This window comes from Ostrinia furnacalis, unplaced genomic scaffold, assembly GCF_004193835.3.
Source record: "Ostrinia furnacalis isolate ACB-3 unplaced genomic scaffold, ASM419383v2 OfSCF7012, whole genome shotgun sequence".
NCBI lineage: Eukaryota > Metazoa > Arthropoda > Insecta > Lepidoptera > Crambidae > Ostrinia > Ostrinia furnacalis.
The window spans coordinates 186,863-212,812 of record NW_021137251.1 but is presented as its reverse complement, the minus strand read 5'-3'; the positions used below and the strand labels follow the sequence as shown (position 1 = coordinate 212,812).

Here is a 25,950-nt window from a genome sequence, read left to right as displayed (position 1 = left end):
TTGTATGGAGTTTGACAGATTTTTGACGTTTGTCAAAGTTAAAGTAAGATGGTGCAACCCAGCCTTAATCTCAGATTAGTTTTAATTATTACAAACAACCACAATAAGAAATTGCAGATTTTATCAGTTTCTCATTACATAAACCGTAAATTCATTATTACTATTTGTAAAAGTTTTGCTGCAACACGAAACAAAGTAGGTAAATACTTATTCTAAGAAACAATTAATAATATTTAAAAAATATATCATTAAAACTAATTCACTCAATATCCTACACTAAACTTTTTGAACTCTACCTCTACAATGTGCTATAAATAATTATTTAGCTCTTTTCAGCGTAACAATAAACCAACAAGTTCAAACGTTTAACCCATAAAAAGCCGTACATTGTTTACGCCATAGTCTCTAAACGGATTTGACCGAAATTCGGGAGTTAATAGCAAAATTAGATCCGCTTCCGAGATCCCGTCCACCTAGGGTTGCCAGGTGTCCGTCTTTAGCCGGACATGCTTTGCTTTTTACGGACGTGTCCGGCCAAATATTCTCTCGTCCGGCCTGTCCGGATTTTGTTGGGCATTTTATGTGGCTGCAGGACCTTTAGTGCTAAGTTTTGAAGACACTGACATTACACCTAACGAGTCATGTAGGCAGTGCATTTTCCCATAACCAAAATAAAGGGCATCACGTGTGGACCACTGGGGGGACCAAAAAGAGCCAAAATAATTTGCTAGCACATAAACAATACTTTCCGCGGGTTACGCCCATGAATGTCCAGCTTTAGCACCGAGTTTGTGTTTTTGGACCTGGCAACCCTACATGCACCACGCTTGATGGCCGAACAATGTTTACGGATATTGTTTCATTATGTTGTGCCCGAAATTGATAGTCGGCATGGTGTGGTAATCTGTGACGCGGTAAACAACATAAAGTTATTTCATGTGGTTGGGTGACTGGCCGAATAATTTATTGAACAGAATAAACTTTGTAGAGCCTTTTCAAGGTCTTTGATTTTTCGTAATAAACCTTTTTTAGTTTTATTCGTATTGATTTTTTTTATATTATTACGTATAATAGAGCTTTCGATTCAAGTGTGTTAATAATTATAAGTAGATAACTGAAAACGTAACTTATGACCCTATGTTTTATTATTAAACGGACAAATCCAAAAGACTACCTCAATATATTAAATTAAACGAGACCAATAATGATGAGTGGTTCCTAAAAATAATAAGTGATTAAAAACACCTTTCCACATGTTTATTCTCGCTAAAGTATCGTATATCTTGAGCACGTGTAAACAAAACTATTTATTTGATAACCACATTACTGAAAAGATTAAAAATAAAAAAAAGCTTTAACGTAACTAAACTCTACCCAACATTCGCGGATAAAATCGAAAAGTTCAATGCAAATGCATCAAAATGAATGCAAGTCACATGTCGTAAATATCGTAAATATACTTACAACGAAATGCAAGCTTCGTAAAATTGGTTTAGAAATGCCGCTCGAGTCTACGAGCGGGACATTATAGAAATATGTTATTTGCAGACTTGCAAAACGCAAACTTTTGACCTTTTATCATTTTACTGGGACCGATTTGCACTGATGTAACTCATCATGTTTAAGTTAAAGTCTTCATAAAAGTAATATTGAGCCAAATATCAAAGGCAGAAAACGAAATAAAGTACCGGTAAACTCCCAACGAAATAGCATCAAAACTGTTGAAAATTAGTTAAGAACCCTACTAATTTAACTTATTTTAACACAGATTTTAGGTCTAAGAGCCAACTACAAAGGTGTTTTTCTAAAAATCTTCAGTGCTTACTCTAAGTTCGGGAAATACCTATATTTAAAAGACCTAATCATCATTCCTAATTAGGTATGTTCAGAAAATAACAAGTTCCTCAATGTAATTAACTCCTAAACTAAAACACGTAGCGAACTTTCACGAACATGTTCTCACCCGAAAAACTCCATTAACAGTTCTTGCCCTAACCTTAATATTCTTTTGCCCTAGATTTAGGTCAAGACTATTAACGAAATCCGATAGACATGCCAAAAAGTAGAGCCACGTTTGGACTGACAGCTATCCCATTTGGCGCTCGGCACAAAACGACGTATCGGAAAATCTGACCCAGTATTTAGCCACTCCAGCGAAGCATAGGCATTAAAATGAGGTCCTGTGTTTATGAGAATTTAGAGCTTCGCTATTTTAGCTGAAAATGAGAGCGCTTTTCAGAAAGCTCTTTACAAAACTCGGATAATTGCGATGATTTAAGAATTTGTGCATGGGATTTTTTGTGTATTAGTGTGTGCAACGTGCATCAATATAGTACGATTATTATGTGAAAGAATTAGGTAGGTACTTAGTTAAAAAGTAGAAATTTTACGGAACTCAAGAGCTTTATTTAATCAAAGCAAGGCAGTAAAAGCTCTAAAGTTTAAGAAGAAAGTTGTAATAGTAATTATTAGTAGGTAACTGAAACAATTAATTTTATGTAACAATATTTTTCGATAAGCGACGTAATTAGCCATTTTCATTATGTAAAAGGTCAAATTAGCCGTTTGCTCGTGAAATTTCATAAAGTGCGCAGGCGCAGCGTGGCGCCCGCGGACTCGCGCGCAGGCCGAAAGCTCCGCTGCCTGAAGTGCGAATTGTACCTACACGAGTGTTGTCGTATTGCATTTCATTTAATGTGCACGCAGAAACGAGCTTACGGTCACACGGTTAGGCGCGCCTAATGAGAAAGTTTATCGAGCGTTTATTGCGTAGCAGCGGGAAGCTCGCTCGAGCCGAGACCCGCAGGTGCGCCGCGCCCCCCGCCCCCCTCCGCCTCCCCCCACATCCCCACTGCTACGACGCAGCTTTCTTTCGCGGCCGCTAGTCGACTGTCAACCGCTGAACGGAGCGCACGTACCCTACGCTCCAAAACGCCGCGCAACTGTAAACACGACGCACTATCTGCACGCTTCCGATCGCGACTCAACCTGAATTCAGCGTCCATTCCGCAGTGTAGTGTTGTGCCAAACCATTGGATCATTTGAGACGTGTGTGGATCGAGAAACGCAACTTCGTGTGCATGTAAATAAATGTCACTTGTATCTCACGGTGTGGTGTCCGGCGAGTGTCGATCAGATCGCGAAAAGAAATTGTGGGCATTGTGGTATTGTGCGAAACGGGTTGCGTCCGGTTCTGAAGCTACCGAATCTACATAAGGCTACCGAATGCCGCCGGCCGGCTTTCGTCGTCTATGATGTTAAATGCTATCGGCGTTCGACACTCAGTTCGGTAACGCAAACGGAGATAGCCCGAGGGTGTCACATTACCATTTTCACGAAATGTCAACAACGCATTAAATATTCATTCGGTCAGCGCACAACTGCGTTCAATCTGTTCAGTTGTCCAGAATCGTGATGATTATCTTTTACATTTCATAACACTACTAAATTGGTATTTAGCGTAACCTATAATGTTATCTTATTGAATATTCATGAATAACGTGTGGTTATCAACAAGTGGGTATAACTATTATTATAATTAATGAAGCCACAATTTAAATAATTTCGTTAAGTAGATTTAATATTTTAACCTACACTGTTTATTAAATTGTAACAACACAAATTTCATCAATAATTTAAGCTAATTCTACAAGCTAATTCTAATTTCACCACGATTGACCCTACTACGGTGACTAAGCCGTGTGATCTGGTAGAGATCCCTGGCGCAGTGTATCCCGCCTTCGCGCGGTCTGGATTGCCGTGAGCCGGCTTGTCAATGCTATCAATTAATGCCATCGTGGCACTGCCCTACATAGACAAAAGCCAGCAAACTAGCTATTACGCCCAACACAGGGGTGAATCGGAATCATGTTATTGGCTATACACCACCCAAGTAATCTGCTCCTTGTAAAGAGAACCGGCCATAAGTGGCCCACTCCATTGACAGACACATTCCTTTTATTACACTAATTGTATCAAACTCGACGTAATTATCAGACAAACAACGAATTCGTTAGCTAATAAAAGTAATAAACAAGCGCAGGTAAACTGCTAGTTTATTATCTACAGGGAGCCTTGTGTAAACAAAATCATCATCCATCTTTCAGACTTGTTATGCTAATACGACCAGATGCTTTTTTGATGATATCTGCCTACCACATAGCGCGCGTAACTCTTGAGCGAAAACCAGATAACCGCAAATCCTTATTATAGCGACATAAAAAGACGTTCCTGATAACTTACTTGTTTATCAAGGCTATAATATGTTAACTAGATATAAAATATCGACATAGCTACTATTTGCCGATAGGCTTTTGATTTATCCAAGCAATGTAAAATATACCTATTTTACGTCTTTAAAAACTTTTCTGATTATGTAGACACTAGAGAGGGCAAAGATCACTAACGAACAACATTCGTAAATAGGAATACACATGTTAATATTCAGTAGGTAAAAATAGACAATTTCAATTCTACCGTCTATTCGCGATGTCGGGTCTTCTCATTCATTCAACAATCTTTATTGGATATTATCCAGAATTAAATTATTGTGATCAGTAATAAATATTTATATAATTTGAATAAAAAGGGGCAAAGTATTGAAACAAACCACAAAACATACAACGCCTTTAATGCCAACTTCAATGCAATTATAAGCCTCGGAACATTCCAAAATAGAAGTCCTAGAAAGTCTTTTAAGCTGAAACTTCCAACTACAAAAAACTTTACTACCAAAAATTATCAACACCAATTTGAGTTATTTCTAAACGAATATTAAACTCAAATACAAATAAACTCGCCTTCGTGGGCTTGCGGTCCATCAGTGCAGGTTGCACACAATCCTCTGCGGTCCTCAAACTTAACCCCGAGGATCCCGAGATAATCCCGTACTTAGCTTGTTTGCACGGCAATCCAGTAAATTCACGCCTCAACACAACCGTGTCATAACTTAACACGTTCTCTACAAGTTTATCGCGCCATTTACATAAATGGATTAGGTCTGACACATGTAAGAAAATGCGTCACGTTTACAATAATTCTGTTAGGTGAGCCGCCGAAACCGTGTTCTGGATTTACTTACACCAACTCTACAAGATTAGATTGAGCGATAAAGCAACTGTTCACTTTCGCTCTGTAAAGTGATTGCCTTTGAGAAGTTGTCCTGAACACAGCTATAAAGCGGACTTTGTTTACAAACAGTCATGTTTATAACTGCATTTATTTATTGGCATTAAAGTTATAGCGAAAGATGATGCGCTTTACGACGTTTAAAGGCATAATAGTCTCTTTCACCTAATTGTGTATAATATGAAAACGGAACATGTTGGATCCAGCAGGAAATGTTGAACAAAGCACCAAGTTAATAAAATCAGTTGTAGGAAGCTACGTAAAATTATGTGTAGGTATGAGTTTTTACATGACAATGCTGTCATTTTTACTCGCGATATATTCTAGCTACAAGCAATATTTTCAAATCGCCAAACGCAGGACAAATAGTGGAAGCAACAAAAGGCATGATTGCGTGCTATTGTTTAAATTAGCCCGGCGAGTGAAAGGCTGACTTTCTCTAGCCCTGCGGCCCTCCACACGATATGGCTCTATTGCAAAATTTCACACTCTCCAACAAGCGATCGAAACGATTACGCGGATAAATGGTTTTAGAAAACTAAATCAAACTGTTAAACAGATTTTTTTCTTTATTTATCAATAATTAAGGTTAATTGGTTTTATTGTTCACGCACAATTACTGAATAAAACATAAATACACCACTCAATTAACTAACTCCTTAGACTATAATTCCTTCTAGGGCGTCGCTTTAGCCAAGTGCTGGAATTTCACAACTTTAGGCGGCAATAAATTTACATTCCCTTCGCAAGACCTTCGCATATTATTAGAAGCGCATCAGTTACTCAAGTTGACAAACTTGGTGCGATCGTTTAGCTGTTAAAACGGTTTAGAGAAGGTTATAAATGTAAAGCAATATTCTATCTGCATTAACTATTCCCACACGCGTCCAAACAAAATCAATCTTGTCAAGCTCAAACGAACAATTTTGTTTGTTGATAATATAATTGCAACGGCTCATGTCTATTGTATAAAGGGGACCGTTATTGGTTCGACATCCGATTTTTTATAACTAATTCCGCTTGTAGGCCGCACAACGGTTGTGTAGTGTACCAGAAGGTTAAGTTTACACATGCATGACATATTTAATTTAGAGGACTTCGTAAAAGTTCAAATGAGTGACATGGACAATGCTGAAGAAACAAAACAAAGAGCGAAGGATTGCGTTAATACTCGTATGAATTGACATTTGCATTAATTTGCAAAAACAAAGGTCGCGTTGAAGGAACGAATATGAATAAGTACTTGCGAGATTGGGCAATCGAGTGCAGGAGCGAGATAATCGATTTGTTATTTCACACGGCCCAGCGTACGTGAACTTAAAGCTAACTTAGCTCTGCACCTAAGTCGGTTTACGCAAGCCTTATGTAAGCAGTTGGTGATTCTTGTGAAACGAACGAGCGCTTTCGTCTCGGTTAGAACTAGAGTCCGCATCGGTCAATTGGTAATAATGATTAATGAGTGCGTGATGCCGTTATGAAAGGTATCGCGAAAGCATTGAAATCTAAATTTCAGTTGCCACATATTTCTCAACTCAACGTTCTCTTTTGAAAACACCAATTATCTCGGGTTGATTAATGGTATTTACGAGCCATTTTTACGTTAGACAAACGATTCAAGTCGGGTCGGCTTTGCTAAATCAAAGGTGGTCCGATAGAAAGTATTACCTAGATTACATTATGTGCTTATCAAGTTATCGCGCTGTCACGATATGGTAATCGATATTGATAATAACTAACCATGATAAGGTCGTCGAAGGAATTTTCTTTTTTGTTGTAAATACAGTAATATTCGCTTCAAGATGTAAAACAGTTCTGAAATTATGCGTGTGTTAGCTACTTATCGGATTTATATCGTGGCTGACACGCTATTAGTTTCCATTAGCGGTGCTATCCGTAGTTAGCGATAGCGAACAATCCATCAAGCAGCATAATCTAGTATCGGCCTCCAGTCGCGACCGTAGTTGGCGCAATTGGGCCTCCGCCAGCGCCGCCTGCCAACTGCATCCAAGAAAGCTGCCCTTTCCGTCGCTTGATAGCATCTGTTAAACCGTTTCTGACAGGATCTTATGATCTGCTGAATTGATTACACTTGTAAGACTTCCGAAAAGAATAATTGTGTCTGCTATGTGCCAACTGCCAAGAGCTGCCAACACGAATAGGCGCGTTGATTCTTTACACCAAATTTCAGTTAAAACTCTACCTATATCCAGCAAGTTACGCGGGCAATATGGGCCGTAATGGTGGGCATTACTCGATGTTATATGAACCATATTGAGCACTGGTCGTCGGACTGGGTGTCCGCCAGAAAACATTTCCAAATATTTAACAACAGCGTTGAAACTGCTAACATCCAACATTGGAATGGAACTCTTATAATTATGGCTTACCAACAATTTTAACCGACGTAAACTCGCGTTAAATCTCCTTGTAAGAACGTCCCTATTTCATTTAAAATTTGATAATGGTAATGCTGCATTGTGTACATTGGCAATGTAGATTAATGAACGAGCAAACATTGTCTTTGTTTATACGTCCGAAGTAATTTGCAAGGTCTGATGTTAAATTATGGTAAACACTCCTTGATCCTTCAGCTTTGTCAATAATTTGAAGCGTGTTGTACAGCTTGACTAAATGACTAGTCTTTGTCTTACATAGATTGAATCATCTTGGTATATTATGTGTTATTAATCGCCGTTAAGGATCGGTAATTAAGTGGTCGGTTGTTTATGTTATGGTTTAGAATTGATGTGGCCGGTGGTAGTCAGGTAGGCGAGCGAGGGGCGGCGGGCCGGGGGGCGACATCTGTCACGGCAGCTGCCTGCGCCGGCGCACGTGCGGCTACACCTATTATTAAGGTTAATTTTTTACGTCTTCGAATTGTTCCGGAAGATTCCCGGTGAGAAAGGATTTGCCAGCACCTTTAAACACGCTGATTTAATACAAATAACGACCCTTCTACGCGATTGAATAAGGATACGTTATAAGTATGCGTGCTTATTGTGTATAATGTAACTGAAAATTATGGCACGTTGGCTTTGATAACAAGGTGTGTCACGACTTTTATTAGTTTAGGACTTTTGGTATTTGTTGCTGTTTTCAGCAAAAGAAGTCGGACTAGGAGTCTAGGACCTATCAAACTTGACTTATTATGAAATCCTGTTGTTCTGTTCAAATTCTTACTTTTACCAAATAAGGAATGAAATTAATTTTCCGTCCATTGTTCACAATAACCAGCTTAATATTTTTCGTCAAAACTCCCTAATATGATTGTTCAAACTGCGTATTTTCCTGGAAGCGTTCACGTTTTACATGAAGCGTTTGAATAAAAATGAGGAAAACAAAATGCGATCGCGCAATAGACCCGCGCCATTTTCCACAACGAGCCGATCGGAACACGTGACGTTTGTTTACCGGCTCAAGGCCGTGCACACTGCGCCGCATATTCGGTGCACGTTAGCGCGAAAAAATAACACCTGTCAACCCGGTGACGTCATCAGTCAACCCGCCACTTGGCCATTAAAAAAACTATAAAGTGGTTGTGCTGGCTGAATACAAAATAAAATAACACATCCTTTTTAAAAGCAAACTGGAAATAGGTTTGAATGGGTGGCGGTTAGTTAGGAAGCCATAAATCTTGTAGCTATGCACTTAAAACTTCAAAATTATCAAATCTTAGTTAGCTATGTTACTTAAGAGTACCTACTCATAAAACATTTTTACACTGACAAACTCATCACATTAATAAGTTTGTTTGTACAATTACAATCTATTATGCGCCAGGTTTGAAATACAAACAGTGAAGCATTAGATCCAGAATAATCTGTTGAAATCGATGAGTCACCACAGAATTTAGAATTCAAGGAATCATTGGCATGAAATGCTACATCAAAACATGGCTCTGTTATAACTTGATGGATGATTGTTATTATCCACAGATGTGCACTTTGAGCTGAGCAAGCACAATACACCTCCAGCTCGCTTGTTCAATTTGCATTATACTCGAAATTAGTCTAAAGCTGGATGTAGCGGCGCGTGGATAATTTGCACGGTTATTATTGTAACGGTTAGCAAATGTTTGTAACAAAGCAAACACGATCATCAATAGGTTAAGAGGTCTGGGTATTCGGACATACAAAAGCTTCTCAGAGTTGTAAATCACAGAAAAAGGTTGCATTCAACTGTTTTAGAACCTTTTTCTTTTAAGTTTCCAAAGCTGATAGCAACTGTTTACATGAAAGCATCTCTGCTATCTAAAGTAATCAGCATAGAAAGGCAATTTATCGGCTCATGCGATCCTAATCGCATTCAAGTATCTTCAAGATAATCTGTTTACATGAGACAAATTGCCAAACAAACTCTACCTAATGTTGCATAGTAAATCAGTTATAAAACGGCCTACTATAGCATTGAGCGGGTTCTTTGATCTATTAATAGCACCACAACAGTAAGTGTAAGACGTAAGTGTCACTCGAAGTGGGTTATTACTATTACCTAGAGCAGTCTATTTCGAAGCGTTATTGAGACCAATCGGGTCAAGAAGACGTCAAGGCCCTAGGGAACAAACAGGGACTCGCGTAAACAGAATATATTGTTGAACATGCATTAAAAGTTTCCGTGAATAAACAAAACACTGCTTCTAGGATTGTGGTTGCTCTTACTATAGAAAGAGAAAGTAGAGATGCTCTACTATTAAAGGATTAACGGTTTTCGTGTGCCAAAGATAATATTTTTATCCATTGGTGTTTAGCCCTAACATTATTAAGTTCAAGCTTAAAAAGCTTAACTTCTAAATTGTAAGAAGTTAATTAAGACATGTTTTATAAAATCATGGGCACAGTAGCACAGGCTGTCCAATAAAATATTTTAGTGTCAGTAATAAACAAACGGATTGACGTCAAAGTACGATAGGTCAAAAGAATCGTCAATCACCTTGAGACGCAATAAAAATTTAATATTCAGCCACCAATTCGTTGAAATTAGTTTCACCTATACAATCACAAATTTAGTTTAATTTATACAAACTGGTTTTGATAACTTACTTTACATGCGATAAGATATGGTTGTATAAATCTTGGACTACTTTTTATTATCTTTCAAAACAGATCGACGCGAACGCTTGTTCTTTTGCTTATGAAGTTAGCGTAGAATAATTTTTGATCTTGTTAGTTAGTCATAGCATGGAAATATCTTTTAAATGCTTGATTATTCATTTGTAAACCGCACACAAGTTAACAAAAGAATAAAGGGGTTTCTAAAAATAGACGCCAACATCACCAGCTGAATTAGAGCAAGACATTGAGATCCAAGTTTGGGCTCAGTACCACAATGCCGTGACGTCACTAATCGGTTATTAAAAATGTAGGAAACAATGGCGCATCGGTGTGTTGTGCGCCGACGGCATTGCACCTCTGACCCGCACCCGCAATGCAGCGCGCTTGCTGGCACCACAACCAACGTTCGTTTGTTTACCATCACATGCATAATCGCTGCCATCTCTTAATAAACCTTCCCGACCGTAATAACTTGCCTAATTGGCTTTACAACGCGCTGCTGTACAGCTTTATGCCCGGATAAAACTGACAAAGAATTTTAAACAACCTTTGATATTAATATTCGCATTTCTCTCCTGTTTTCGTGTAATTCATTCTGTCGCGCATTCTCTTTTGTGTTTATTTCAACGTCTGTTTTCCAACGAACGAACGAACTCAACGAATCCCAAATCGCTTTAGTTGTAATTTCAATTTATGATACGTTTATCGTCAAATCGTAATTATGATAATTTACAGTTCATTTCAATTTACATTAGAATAAATTCCTGCACCATTACATTTTAATAACATAATAAACCTGGCATTAGATTGAAGCCATTAACTACTGAACAGATTCGCATCAGATTCCCATTTCAAGTTAGAGTAACGTCGAATTAAAAGGTCGACATAAATGTGAAGTAATAAACCGATTCGCTTCGACTGTATACTAATTTACATACCGTAATATATTTGACTTGCAATCATAGATGTGACTAAGAAACAAGATGGTAAACAAACGAATAGTTTAGTAGATGATATTATTTTTGTCAAAAAAGTGGAAGTTAACCTACCAAATGGATTACAGGCGCCGATGCCGAACGCCGCTGTGATATCTTCTGTGATGTGCGAGCCAGCCCACGGATATTTTTATATGTGATTTATCAGTGCCCAGTACAAACCGAGTACAAAAAAAACGGATTATAGAGATATTTATATTAGTGTTTAAAATGAAGGAGGAGTGTAAATTGTGTAGTGTGAACGGGTGGGGTGGGCCCGCTCAGACCACGGACTTTTCTATATCCTCGCTGATGAGGCCGGGGGCTCTGCCAGCAAGGCCAGATCCTCGGCACGATGCAGTTCTGCTGTCGGCGTACCTGCTCAAACTAGGTGACTATCCCTTCTATACGCTTCACGATTACTACGCCAGCGGTGAGTATCGTGCACGTCGCTTGGAGTACCACTAACTGATTAACACTCACTAACACACGATAGTATTAGCATACCTAATTGGGTAGTTGACTCATTAACCAATTAGATCTCAACCAAGAAACAGCTTTTCTAAATACTTCAATCTAGCCCTGAAAAAAACAAGATGCATTAATTCGCTAACTGGTCAGGTGATGCCATAATCCTCTTTACTAGGAGGGAGAGTTGTGTTTGACAGCTCATAAAAAGTTTTTTTTTTAATTGACTAGTGTGTCAGCTACCCTTTTGTTTAGTTCAATGTATTTGCAAGGCCGTATTATGTAAGGTGAATGTTTGTGGGTTAATCAGTTAATGCTTTTCAGAGGCATGAATTGTAAGAGTAATAATTTGAATTTGAGCCAGTGCCGCTCTACATTCTCTTTGGAACGTTTCTCGATGGTATTTTGGTTGATGAAATATCAACATGCTTATTAATAAAGGTTAAGTACCTATAATGTTTTCAAATTAATTTGTAACCTGCTATAAATAGGTAATTTATTTACTACATTTGAACTCGGGCTCTAAATTAAATTGAAATCATATCAGTTTGTAGGTGTGACATGCTTGAACTGTTGATAATAATACGTGTAAAATAATTACGTCATTTGTTTAAACATTTGCGCTAAATGCGAAATTTAATTTGCGTCAATGAAGAGAAAAGGGAGGCAATTTACCTAAACTTTTTTCCATGATGTGACAGGTATGGTCTACGATGACATCATCGTCTAATGCGAAGACAAACGAAGCATTGACTTGTGTGCCTACACGTAGACAGTATAATGTATGATGTAGGTACCCATCTTATTATTGAAATTAACACTAGCACTTTACCTGTAGTGTAGTGAATTGAATGAAACTAATCTTGTATCTACATATTCATTCAGAGTTTTATCTGCATTTATCTTTTTTGTATTTTGATGTTTCTACTGTAATTGCATTCATTCTTCGATCGGTGCGACCGCGAACTTACGTCGCGCATCTCAGGCAGTTAAAAAATGAATATAAAATCAACATCTATAGTTACTACCGTTTCTCCGACCGAAAAACAGTTAACTCCTCCAGTCAGTTATTCGAAACTGGAATGAGTTATAAAATTTAACACCAGAATGTTCAAGCCTACGTTTTGATACGTCCCGGTTTACCAATAACAGTCATAAGTATCGTTTAAAACAGCTCGTAAAATTTCCGTTTTCGTGCGATTCTGCGGACAAGTTTTAATATAAGTTATCGATAGGCAGACGTTTAATATCCGGCTGGTTTGCTCGACCGCACTATTTTTAACAATCACTTATGGGAAAATCTAGACTTGGCGTTTTGAATTGAATTTTGCTGCTTCTGTCAGTGTTTTGAAATTGATTTAAAGCTTATGTGATTCAGGAAAAATAATAGGTAAACAGAATTAATTATATGTAATCTTCATTCTGGAAAATTATTAAAAATACAATATATTCATATTATTAGTTGACTTTCTTTCTACACAAGCTCTACAGAATAAAATTTTGCATCAATCTTTTTTTCAGTTAGATGAAAAAGCTTAAGATTGAATTTTATCTGAGGAATACAACCGAAGTGCAAAAAATATCAGGAATAAAAATTTATGACTTCTTCAGCAGTCGCACGAGAATATTTTTTAATTAATAATTATCTTAAAATGTATATTACCTCCATCCGTGTATTTCGATAGCAATTATAGTAACCAGCCCTGCTAGACGAGAGTATCGACCTCGGATAGATCCGTGATCCGATCCGGATTTGCGCTGGTGTCGAACGAATTTATGGGCCCAATAACGCGGCCCAAACAAGACGGCCTTAGCATGTGTTTTATTGTCGGCTTTATGTGTGTATCATCCAGTAACTAGCTGAGGTTTACAGTAGTCTAACTGAGACACGATAGTGTTGTAGAAAAGGTAGCTGTGTTTATTTGGGAACGTAATAAAAAATACCAAGGGAGGGCAATGATTCATTATTAGTGGACCGAGTACGCTTTGAGATTTGCTATGTCATCCTGAATAAGTAAGTTACCTCAAAAAGCATTTTAGTATGCAGATTACTTAATAGAGTCGACAGGAATGTGATCTTACATAAGATATCGAAGCGAAAAAATAATAACGTTTGAAGATGACCTCATTTTTCAGCGCGTTATAAAGTAGACGTCGTAAATGTCAAAGTAATTACGGTTTCGAAAATACAACCAAAGCGGAGATACTTAGTAGATAAAATCGTAGTAGAAAGATCAAAGTTGCAAATGGTTGTGCCAAATTATCGCAATTCGCAGCAAAAACAAACGAAGACCGAAGCGAGGACGATTCATGAGAGTTAAATTGTCAGCAAGGTTTCTCTACCTCTTCCTAGCTCTGACTTCCTGATACGCAACACAATACATAATGTATTTATTAGATAAACATTTATCAATGCTAATCCAATCGTGAAGATAGCTAGATTGAATTTACAAAGTTATCAAGGACACTTTCTTTCATTACGCTTATCGGATTTAGAGCGGCTCTTAAATCTGTCTGATAAATATTGACTTACTGATAAAAGGTAAATAAACAAGTAATAACGATGTTTATGGTGTTTAGACTTGAGACGAGGTTAGTTTTATGGAACTTTGTACCTTTTGATTAAGATCTTGTTGTTAAGACATCTGAATTAATTCGTCACAGTCCGAGATAAAGTGGAGTAATTAAGTGCCATCGTTTAGGCAGGATCACAGGATTAGACTTTTTGTTAAAGTTAACTACTTAGAACAACTTTAATTATTTTTTACAAATGATTCCATTATGAAAATCGAGTCTACTGTATGTTAAAGTAAACCTTGATAAGTGCCGATCACGTTTTCTTTGATATCTTATCAAGTTATCATCCTTGAGATAACATTGATCAAAGTAAAATTTATGCAAAAATACAATTTAAATTATAATTATATAACCTTTATTTATTTAAAAAAAATATAAATTAAGTATTTAAAAACCTTTTGAGACGGTAGAACTTATTTCCAAATTGAATTGTTGAATTCTATAATTAACAAATGTCAGCTTACTTAACTGTTCAGATAAAATATGACTGTACCAAAAATAGTGGCGCGTAGTCGTTAACTGCGCAGTTAAAATCGGATGACGTCACGGGTTCTCCCGCGCCCGTGAGTCATCACGTCCCCGCGGGCAGCCGATATTATACCTAAGGGCTACTATTCCGAAACCCTATTTTCGAATGCTTAACTCAATCTGTCGCTCTTACTCATCATTGCATCTTGTTATGAATGAAAGGGACGAATAGAAAGACCGAAATTAAAACATTGTCGTACGTAATAGGGGTCTAGTGGATCTTCTTACATTCTCAGAATTGAAGGGGATCACTTAAGAGCATATGACGATTTGTAAGAACTATTTATTAGTCTAAACAAATAAAGAAATTTTGACTTTGACTTTGATGCCTAAATGCCTACGAATTCAAAATTTTCTGCGTTGTTTTAAATGATAAAATTCAGGTTCATTCTTTACAAAAATTCTGAAACTGGTAGTAACTAAAAAGCTTTGTAAGCTAATCTCTGATACTCCACTTATTCGTTATCAACGCATATTTCGTAAGACAAGTAACATAATTTATTTTAAAAACAGTAACTTAATGTAGAGTCGATAACTCGATAAGCTAACATTTTTAGTTTGACTCGAAAGATAGACAAAACTCTACAAAACTTTACAACTTTGTTGCTATTTTTAAATTCATATTTTTTCAGTAATTTATTATTGTATAGTTAGTTATTGTATTCTGCAGCATTAGAAATTTTGCAAAAGTTAGTAAGTAATAGGTCGGCTCAAGTCTAAAATTAACATCGTACCTATTGTCTATTATGACGATACTTCAAGGTTAACACAATGGCATCCTATGTAAGTCATAATAGGTGTTGTTTTGCCTTAGTTATTTAATTTTTAGCGTTAACTCAAAAATATCTTATTTTGTTGTGCTGGTGCTACATCTTCCTATCTGTAATTTTCTTGCAAAAAGAAAAAAAGTAACTTACCTACTGAAAATTTCAGTTCATTTACAATACCTACCTTATTTTAATATGCACATTAAAGTAAATATCAATAGAAACGCACCAAATAACTAATGATTATTAGGCATTAGGCAATATGAAAATCTCATTCGTTATGGCCGCTCCAAACTAATGCCGCCTCTCGGCCGAGGCTAGGCGAAGCGTGCTTTACGACTAGACTGTGGGATCTTTCAAGGAACGCCGAGAACGTACGGGAACGTTCCACGCCACGCCTTATGTTGAAGAACTTAGAGACTATTCTAGAAGCATTTGGAATACACGCGCCATAGTGAACTGGTCTTACGTGTTTTTGGTTTACTTGTATTGTATGTTTGTTAGGTCGTTTTTGTGAATCTCGTAATAAGAAAAGAAGTAATTTTTATAAATTAAGTACCTACTTAATACATGATTTATTTTTAAAATGCGTGATCTAAACTACTAAAATCATTAAGTGATTTCAGTTGTACCATTCATTGTTTTGTGCAACGTTGCTGAAACAAATTGAATTATTCATATTAAAGATTTAATATAATTAATCAATTATTTTATTTTATGGCTGGTTAGGTTGATAATATACGGTAAAAAACTTGAAATATAAATCACTTGTAATAAGTACCAAATAAATGATTAATCATCAAAATTAAATCGACTGCTATTGTTTCTTCGCACGAAATTAATCACACATAAAAATTAAATGTCAAGTAAAAATGGAAAAACAACAGCCTTGTTAAAAATAGAAAAAAAGTTGGGATTTCTTTTAGTGGGGAGGCCTGTAAAATCTAGACAAGATAACATTCTAACATCATACCTTTACTAAATTCATCTGTTGGCGATCGGACCCTAAGTTAAGAAAGCGAACTGATCACAAAATTGAATCAATGTATTGTAACATTTTCTAGAAGCACGGAAAATTTTTAATTTCTAAAAGCTCAATTGCGCTAGTCTAGTTTGAGTTCGCAGTTGGCGCTAAGAATCCAAAATTTTTCTAAAACGAAAAAAAACTTTTACATTATTACATGAACACTTATCTTTTATTCCTCGCCTCCTAATTTAACGTCCATGCGTTAACAGTTAACACTCGCAGCACAAGTGGCTAAACCCTTCAAAGCCGGGGCGGCCGCGGGCTATAAAAAGTTAACTAAAACAATAATCAGCCGAGCGGCACCCCTCGCCCAGCGTCAGTTAGTTAGTGATGTTTTGTGTCTATCTGTGGTGTATTTACGTTGTACTAGTCAGCTACGTGTTGTAGAGATGTAATAAGCTGGATTGCACCATCTTACTTTAACTTTGACAAACGTCAAAAAACTGTCAAACTCCATACAAATAGCACAGGTTATCGTCATAGTTACGGTCAAAGTTATTTGGTGCAACTCAGCCTTAGATATTGTCTTCGTAGATTTGTAAGTAACCTGAAGTTCAAGCTAAATAAAAAATTGCACGCTGAAGCTTAAATCTCAATTCGGAAAACGGGGATTAGTTGTTAAATTGAAATTCCTAGTTCTTAAACTTACTTTTATTCATAGACACCTTATTATGGCCTGAATAAACAAAAAAATATCTGTGTACAAAACTAAAAATATTTTAAACAACAATATTGTAGTAATGCAATAAACAATAACACGTTATGTAGGTATTTTGCATATTCACAAAACACTTATCCATTGACGCAAATGCGGAAAACCGTCTACGTCAGTGAGAGAAAATAATGTTTTTGCTCATCTCAATAGTAATGTAATGGTTTATTATACTTATTTAATTGCATCCAACATACCTACATTACTTATTTCATTACATTAATACACACCTTTAATAGAATTGTTCCTAAAAAAAGAAAAGCGTGAATAAGAATATCATGGATAAAAAACATAATATGTACCTACTTACACCGATTAATAATTTGACTTTATTCTCCATCTGATTTCCCGAACAGTTTCGGTTTCCCTTCCAAAATATCTACTTTTACTCTAATAGAATTGTTTCCTTATGTAAGTGTAATTAAAATCTGAAGCATTCAAAAGACCACATTGAAAGGCATGACTAAAATGTTAGTTAATAAATACAAGCGACAGTTGACTGGTATTCAGCTAACAGCATCAATAAAAGTTACAAAAGCATTTGGCTTACAAAAACTGTGTAAAAAATAAAACACAAGTTTAGTGGACAGAAAAAAGCTATGAAAACATAAAGTGTTTATTGAATGGCCCGATGTCGCTGGCAGGTGAATTATTTATCGCGAATCACAGCGATCGCTTGTTTACTCGATACCGCGACGATTCTACCGCACAACACTACAAACATCGCAATCAATTCTTTTAGAAAGTCCATCTTAAAAAGGCCATCTTTGTTGATTTATTTTTTCGTCTACGATATTTCACGCAATCGGTAAAACTCTTGCGCACAAAGAAAAAACGCCAGTGTTTTGTTTCACAGATAATCTTATTTTATTGTGTTTCATAAAAATAACTTATTAATGAGTGATTCGGAAACGTGGCCTCTCACTATAGGCCTTATACAGAAGCTCAAAGTTGCACAGCGTGCTATGGAGAGGGCTATGCTTGGTGTTTCTTTGCGAGATCGAATCAGAAATGAGGAGATCCGTAAACGAACCAAAGTCGCTGACATAGCCCGACGTATTAGCAAGCTGAAGTGGCAATGGGCAGGGCACATAGTACGCAGAACTGACGGCCGATGGGGCAGAAAGGTTCTGGAATGGAGGCCGCGTACCGGAAAACGCAGCGTGGGACGTCCACCTACAAGGTGGACCGACGACATCGTAAAGGTAGCAGGGAAGCGCTGGACGCAGGCCGCTACCAATCGATCAACATGGAAAGCATTGGGGGAGGCCTATGTTCAGCAGTGGACGTCCTGTGGCTGAAATGATGAATGAGTGATTTAAAATAGTTTATATTTTAACAGAATAAATAGCTCAGTAGAGTCGCCGTAGAAATATAAATTAAATCAATCACTGTCGTCATTAATTATTGCATAAAAAGTGTTTTATTACGCCGCACACACGAAATCGAAACATAAATTACATATTTCATTTTAGCCTACCGGATGAAGGCCTTATATTTTATTTTTCCAGTAAATATGTAGTTTTAATTCCTACTCTACATCTATATTTTACATGTTTAGCTAATTTACAGTAATTACGTTCACATATTAATGCTCATAGGTCACAATTTACAAGAACTCGCGGGTATACTTTTCGTCAGATACTTAGCTGTCGTGTTTAGTTTTAGCCTCATTGTGTGTGTCAATAAAATATCGACAATTACTTAGAAGTCCGATTGTTTGTTCCAGGTAAGGCGGCATGCACCTGCAGACTGTGCGACACTATGACGCGCTATCCGTACGGTAAGCTTCAGCCATCGCCAACAGCCTCGACCTTCACCTTTTCGTTAACTAAAACCAATGCCGTCAGAACAGGGATGTAAATACGGAACGCGATTTGCATATTTCGCGCTGGCAGTTTCTGTCGGCGCAACGGAGCGTTATGGATATAATCGCATTAGCCGCGTTTTCAGCCTTTGTTCAATTGAATCCTCAGTGCAGTAATCAAGTGGCGCAGGCGACTGGGTCAGCGGGGCGTTCCGACTCGTCGCCCGCATGCTCCCGCCGTTCCCATGTTACATTATTCACAAATACAACCGACTTTAAAAAGCAACCAATAAATATTCCACCCCTATCATATCTACTCCGTCTTTGTTCAAAAATAAAACTCGGTCGTCACTGGAAATTAGACTTTCACGTCCAAGAGTAAGACGTATTATACAATCGTATCCTCCATTCCTTCGTTACAATCGACCTTTTAACCAAATTAGAAAGTCAATCAAAAATATCTATACCACAATCCTAATCCCTTCACGTTCCAATGCAAACGCCACAGATTGCGTTCCGACCTTCGTGAGCAGTACGTGTATTATGTTCCCCACGTCTCAATCAGTCTCGGCTTATACCAATTTGATGTCAGCCCAATAATCCCGCACGCTAATTGCTCGGCTAAATGTGAACGGTAATCAAATTCCAAGTCAGTTTGAACATCGACTTGTTGCAAGCGTAACATTGGCACCACGGTATTTGATGGGTTAAATGTCGTTTTGTACCATCAATATAAATAATGAATACGTTCCCCAGTGCGTAGTTGGCCCGCATACGCGCACATAAATAATATTAACTGAAGACCGGGAGCAGGGGCGGTATTCTACCACTCGTCGCACGGAATAAATAATTGAAATCTCTACAGGCACAATAATAGCGGCGCATGCGACACTCTCGATTGACTGATATAATTAGACTATTAGATGTTGGTGGCGCGATCTATTCGCCGTCTGCTAACTGTGATTTGGTTAGTCTCTTCAACGTTTAACGATCATCGGTTTATCGCCCATCTGGCAATATAAAAATATCTATTTTGGACTTTACTGCTTCTAAGTATTGATAAAAATGCGTCAGTCTCGCAGATATGTAACTAAATGAGCCCAGACGGAATATTTTTGTTGATAAATAAAACGTACATAGCGATAGCAATGCAGCCAAATGTCATGACCATAAGTTGAAGGCGTGGAATTTGATAATTAGAATGTAGGTTAAATCGCTTCATTACGCACACAGATTAGGCAATTGACCAACGAGTAATTATAAAATCAGAAGCTAGAATTAATCGAGTTACTGACCTTGGTCAACAACAAGTTAAACTTGATACCTAAACAATAATTATTGTATAAAAAGAAAATGTTGAAAACAATAATTGCATATTCACGTAGAGTCGTAGATTATAAAGAAGTATCATTAGAATAAGCGATTCGTGTTTATTACCAATCAACAGAAAATCAAACACGTTTTTTGCGTGCTGAAAGTAAACGGTAAGAAATGCAAAGTGCTTCTTATTAGCGCAATACATTATTACTCAAGAACTAGTCTTTGGAACGTTTTGCCCATAGGGTTGCGTTTAAGATGAATGAAGCCAGGCCAACTGCTTCCTTGTTGAGCTGCGCGTTATCAAACAGATGTGCGAATAAGTTAAGTCATGTAATCGCGCTAATTTCGCGAAGGCCGCGTCGGTGGGACCTCGCGAAAACCGACCTCGGCGGTTATCAGTACGATATCACGATATGCGCAGTTCTGTGATCGACGCTTTTTCTCTAGAACCTCCTCGCGAGTGGACGTTGTGTATAAACAAATGTGGAAGAAATTCGCTGCGAGTAAGTTTTCTTTTGTTTATTTGCATATTGGGCAAGGTTTGGATCTTGACCTGCTCCAACAGTCTTGTTGAGGCGTTTCACAATACAGACAATACTCATTAGTCAATAACATGAGTGCAGTGAGTGCTGACCTAGGTATGTAACTGTGATTTTGAACATTTTTGTAAGTCACATTTTTAAATTCGGCGATGTCAGCATGCGATGGTTTTGTAACGCGGAACTTATTTCAATATTGAGCGTGTAACAAAATGTAAAGAATTACATATTATTTTACATGTGCTTTGGTTTATTCTCTACTATTAGACTTCATTCAACTTCAACGACAGGTCGTGGTATTATTAACCTTTAACCGTGCCGTGAGATAAGATAAATGTTTTATTAAACAAAATTAATATCAACTCGCAAACCTAAAAAATAAAAATAGGTAAGTAAAACTATTTTTAGTAAACTCTTGTTTCTAAATTCTACTTCTTATAATTCATTAAAGTAATGCTAAAAATGGAATGTACTTAAAAATGATAATGCTAAAAGTTGCTGTAGTTTAATAAAAATAAGTTCTGCATACATCGCCCTTCGCTCATTCTTATCTTTTTAGAACGAGCTTACAAAGCAATTATTTAAACTCAAACGTTTAATTTCGACCGTATCAGTAGAACGCTGTCGGGGTTTAAAATATGTATAATTACCGGCGATTCAATTATTAGCTGCGCACTGATGCGAGTATCAATACTAAAAATAATAAAATACTGAAGTAAATGGCAATATTATTGGATGATAAGAATCAGTGGAGTATAATAATGAGTCAAGCTCAACCTTAATGAATAGGCTGTTAACATGATAAACGCGTATGGCAGCACTTCTTGACAACGGCCCGGCGCGCTTTGTGTTCATAAAGTATGGTTACAGTATAAATAGCCTAAAGCAGTAGCACTAGCTTTTTAATGCCAGCATTATTATTAGATGGTTTATGGAAAACACTTAACACTCTCGACTACGCGTTTACTATTTAATAAGCATTTACTTCAGGAGTGCTGTAACTTATTTTTATCGTTTTAAAGATTCAGTAGGTCGATTGCGCCACGTTCAAATCTCTATTTTCAGCTCTAACCTTTTTGAAACAATTAAAAAAGTTGATAAATTAGAAGGAAAGTGGAAAATGAAAAAGCTAGATTAGAATGTAGCTTTAAACTGCAATGTTACATTACAGGCCACTCGTAAAACCCTTATTGCATTGCAAATCGTGCTGCATGATCATTTAATATATTATGTACTATGAAAATTACTCTACAAGTGTGTAGTGTCACTTTCATATTAGTAATACTTACTGCTTCAGCAACTTTACACTGTGTCCGGGTGCGCTCTGCGCTGTAAGTAAAGTATGTTCTGCGCGAGCGCATTGTGCGTTCTTCGTAAATGCCGCCATTCTGCCACCGCGCATCGACCTTGTCGCCTTAATCGCATGTCTAGCAAGGAACACGTATTTCCTTCTCCATTACTTTACAAAGGACAAGCCATTAAACCTTTGTCATTGTTGCAGTGGATTCAAAAGTTAATTGGATATGAACAGGGATACGAGTATCTTGCTTTCGCGAATGCTAAATAATAAGGTACCTACACGTGTCAACATTATGTTTTTTCATCTAAAATAATACCGGATAACCTTGTTTTAGGTTTAACACAGTTTTAAAGCATCAAAACGTCAAATAAAATACCAGCGAACTATCAATAACCGCGCGTTTAAAATTCGCGGCCCGTCACGGATTTGGCACTTCGGCGCGCGTTCGGAATTCTTAATACTTTTTTACATCCACCATCTTGATTTGAATGAATTTGATGCGTCGTTTTTGCTTGTTACTCGCACTGGAAACGAAAACGATCGCGAACGGAAGAACTCGCCGTAAAAAGTTCGGTCAATTTTGGCGCGATTCGGAGAGATCGACCGTTGCATTCAATTTGCGATCGGATATGGAAGTCATATTTTATTTATTCCTTTTTCTCCGAAGTGCTTTCTTCATGCAATATTCAAAAAGGATAAAAAGTTCTAGATCAAAAAGCGTCGACATTAAATAATGCATTGACTGCATAATTTGATTAGAATGTAGAGACGCATTAATATTGTATTGGGTGTTTCCGTCGTTTTTGTTTGTCAACCTAATTTTGCGTGTCACTGCAAAAATACAAAGAGAAGTTGAACACCCACGCAGTCAATCAACGAGTCGGGCATCGCTTTCGGTGTTCGGTATGGCGCGAGTGTTTAATTTGGACTAAGTAACCGCCTCCGCGTCCCGGTAACACAGATAAACTTTACAACTAGAACGCGGCCTCGTAATAATCGTACCCATGGCCCATGCACGAACTGTACAAGAAGATAATGACTACGTTCATACAACACAAATGTCAGCCACGAAATTTCGAATTTGGAATGCAATCCGCTACATAACGTAGAGACCTCTACCAAAGTTTCTAAAAGTTGGCCAGTACTTGTCTTGTTACCTTCTTACAAAGATAATAGGTACAAGTACAAAATCTATGTCAATATACAGATACTTTATGAGTCTCTCTGAATAGAGAGCATGTGGTTTTGGTGAAATTGTCGACATCAGGCAGAATATTTTACTTTTAATAAAATTGTGTAACTATTTTTACTGTCTTTGTAAATTACGTTGTATAAATTATTGATTACCTTTTACGTTGAAAGCCTGTGCGAATTAGACCTCATTCAATAACTATTTCTTCGACTTGCTAGCATTATTAACCTTTTCATCGACTCTACAACTCAAGTAACAATTTGTCGGTAAAGCTGTTTGATTCTGCGAACTGAAACACATTGATTGAAATAACATTGTTTTCTTGGTAGCTCTAACTCATAATGTCATCAACTATCAATAACTTTTTTCATTGTTGTACTAATGATTTACTTTTGGTCTTATTATGTAAGGCTGACCATGGGCCTATTCTTATTATTGCAATTATGTAAAAAGGACCGGCAATGAGACCAGCTTTAACCAGTTATATTTACATAGAGACATACTATTAGGCAATGATGGCCGCCAAAAGCGACATCACCAATTGTTTTATAATAAATGTATGTAATTTACGTACTTAAAAATGCAAAACGCCTAGGAACAAACTTCAGTTACTCGTTCAGAACAAAGAATTGCGAAAAGTTGTTTGTACAAGTGTTTGACCGCGGCCTTGGGAACGCGAATTTATTGCGAAACAATCATTATATTATCGGAGGATCAGAGACGTTTCAACGCATTTTATGGTTATGTTTTGTCATAATAGGCTTAATAAAGTTGCGTAATTGGTCCAAGAGCCTAAAAATATTGCGCAAGAATACTATATTTTTCCTGCCGGTTCACCCCACGCTATCGAATTAGCTTTATGATTAACTTACCGCCTAAATCTCTTAAATACATTTCAATATTACTTAATTTGTCATTTTCAGAATGTATGTATTGCTGAATTGTATAATAGACCGGATTAGGTATATTCTCGATTATTTCAAGATCAGTCCAGTTATTTTTCTTTAATGTATTGCTTCATAATAGAATTCGGTAATGCGAATTTATTTGAACAGCATAGCTTTTTTGCTATGAATTAATTTAAGCATTGAATAGCAAAAATTCCCACTCTACATTATTAACTAAATTGCTATCAAAAAGTAGTCTACGAGCTGTACATACTTCATAATAAATGTAAACTAATTCACCCTTGGCCTTGTTTGACGCGGCCCCATTTCCATATCAAACAGTCGGTAATCTCAAAAGACTACATTTTTATCTTTGATATACCTCGATGACGTATTTCTTTTCATCCGGATGGTGTGGCGAAGTAATTTGTAAGAGTTGACGTTGTATTAGCGTCAGCAAGCGGTGTGAGGCATCAGTCTGACTGCGATAGGCATTGTGGCGGCTCAGCTTATTCTGATCACTCAAGTGTCTGCTTTGGTAGGGCTGCCACTATTTTTCTGTATGACAAGTACGGAAGCTAAGTTCTGAGGCATGTAGAGGTAGTATTTTTCAAAAATTACAATTTGATGTTCTGCCAATTAACTGAACTAGTACGAAACATCGTAATTTAAGTCTCGACTCTACTGTTGAAGTGAAAAACTCGTTAAAATTTTATTTTGATGCTGTTCGGCGCCAAGAATATCTAATTGTCTATCTATGTCAGTTCAAGAGCAGAATAAGAAAGACAAAAGAGAAGAATCTTTGTTCATGTTTTCTTTTCGTAGTCGATAAATAAGTAGGTAATTTATCTTATTTCATGTTTTATGATCTTACTTTTCGCAGTCACTTAACAGGTTGTCAACCCTGGCCAGGATATAGGCCAGGGCGGCGCCTCGGGAGTTCGCCGGCCGGCAGCCCTAGTCGATAGACTAAGGTCGTTGGCATACTTCCCTTTTTCGGTTTTATTACGCTGAGTTCGGCTTCATTGTGTTTGAAGCACATAGGTACACCTAAAGCTTATAGCGACTTGAATAATAAAGCTACATACAGAAACTTCTAGATAATGGCGAACACTGATGGTACTGTTTTATTTATATCTTAACGCAAAGATACAGCTTGAGCGTGCTCATCATCTACCCAAGGATGAATTTTATATGAAAAGTTCACACTTGATTGGAAGATGAGCAAGCTCATGCCAAAGATCTCAGTTCAGAAACCATAGTCTATTTTAACTAACTGAATTAACAAGTGTTAGATCATGCGTAATTAAATTGACACCCCATACACTGATAAGTGGACTGTACTTACTTGTATGTGTTTTCCTATGCCCAAAGTGATGGTTGCATTAAACAATTACCCGTTTTCGACCAACGCAGTCAATTAGATGCTCGTGGAACGCAGCAGTCAGCGCCGACCGCAAACCGAGCGCGCCACTAATGCTCTGTTTGCGAAGCACCCTCTCAACCAATTCTCTTTGCTGTCGATATCTATTAGTATATTATCTGTATCGAACGTTTATCAGCCACGAATTAACTAGAATCATAATAATATTATGTACTTTGATATCTTCTAATGAACGTGTAGAGTCAGAAATTCTCGGAACTCGGCAGCTGAGTTCATGAACGTTGTTGTTT

At 37.2% G+C, this 25,950-nt stretch overlaps 1 protein-coding gene across 2 annotated transcripts in view; it reads left to right on the top strand.

Annotated features, from left to right (window-relative positions):
- Positions 1 to 25,950, top strand: part of LOC114363087 (Histone gene-specific Epigenetic Repressor in late S phase) — a 251,710-nt gene that overhangs the window by 194,556 nt on the left and 31,204 nt on the right. The window contains exon 5 of one of the 2 annotated variants that reach the window (XM_028318708.1): positions 18,961 to 19,014. The exons of the other annotated variant lie outside the window; for it this stretch is intronic. Coding sequence (XP_028174509.1) covers positions 18,961 to 19,014 — 54 coding nt within the window. The remainder of the gene's footprint in view (positions 1 to 18,960; positions 19,015 to 25,950) is intronic. 2 annotated transcript variants of the gene reach the window in all.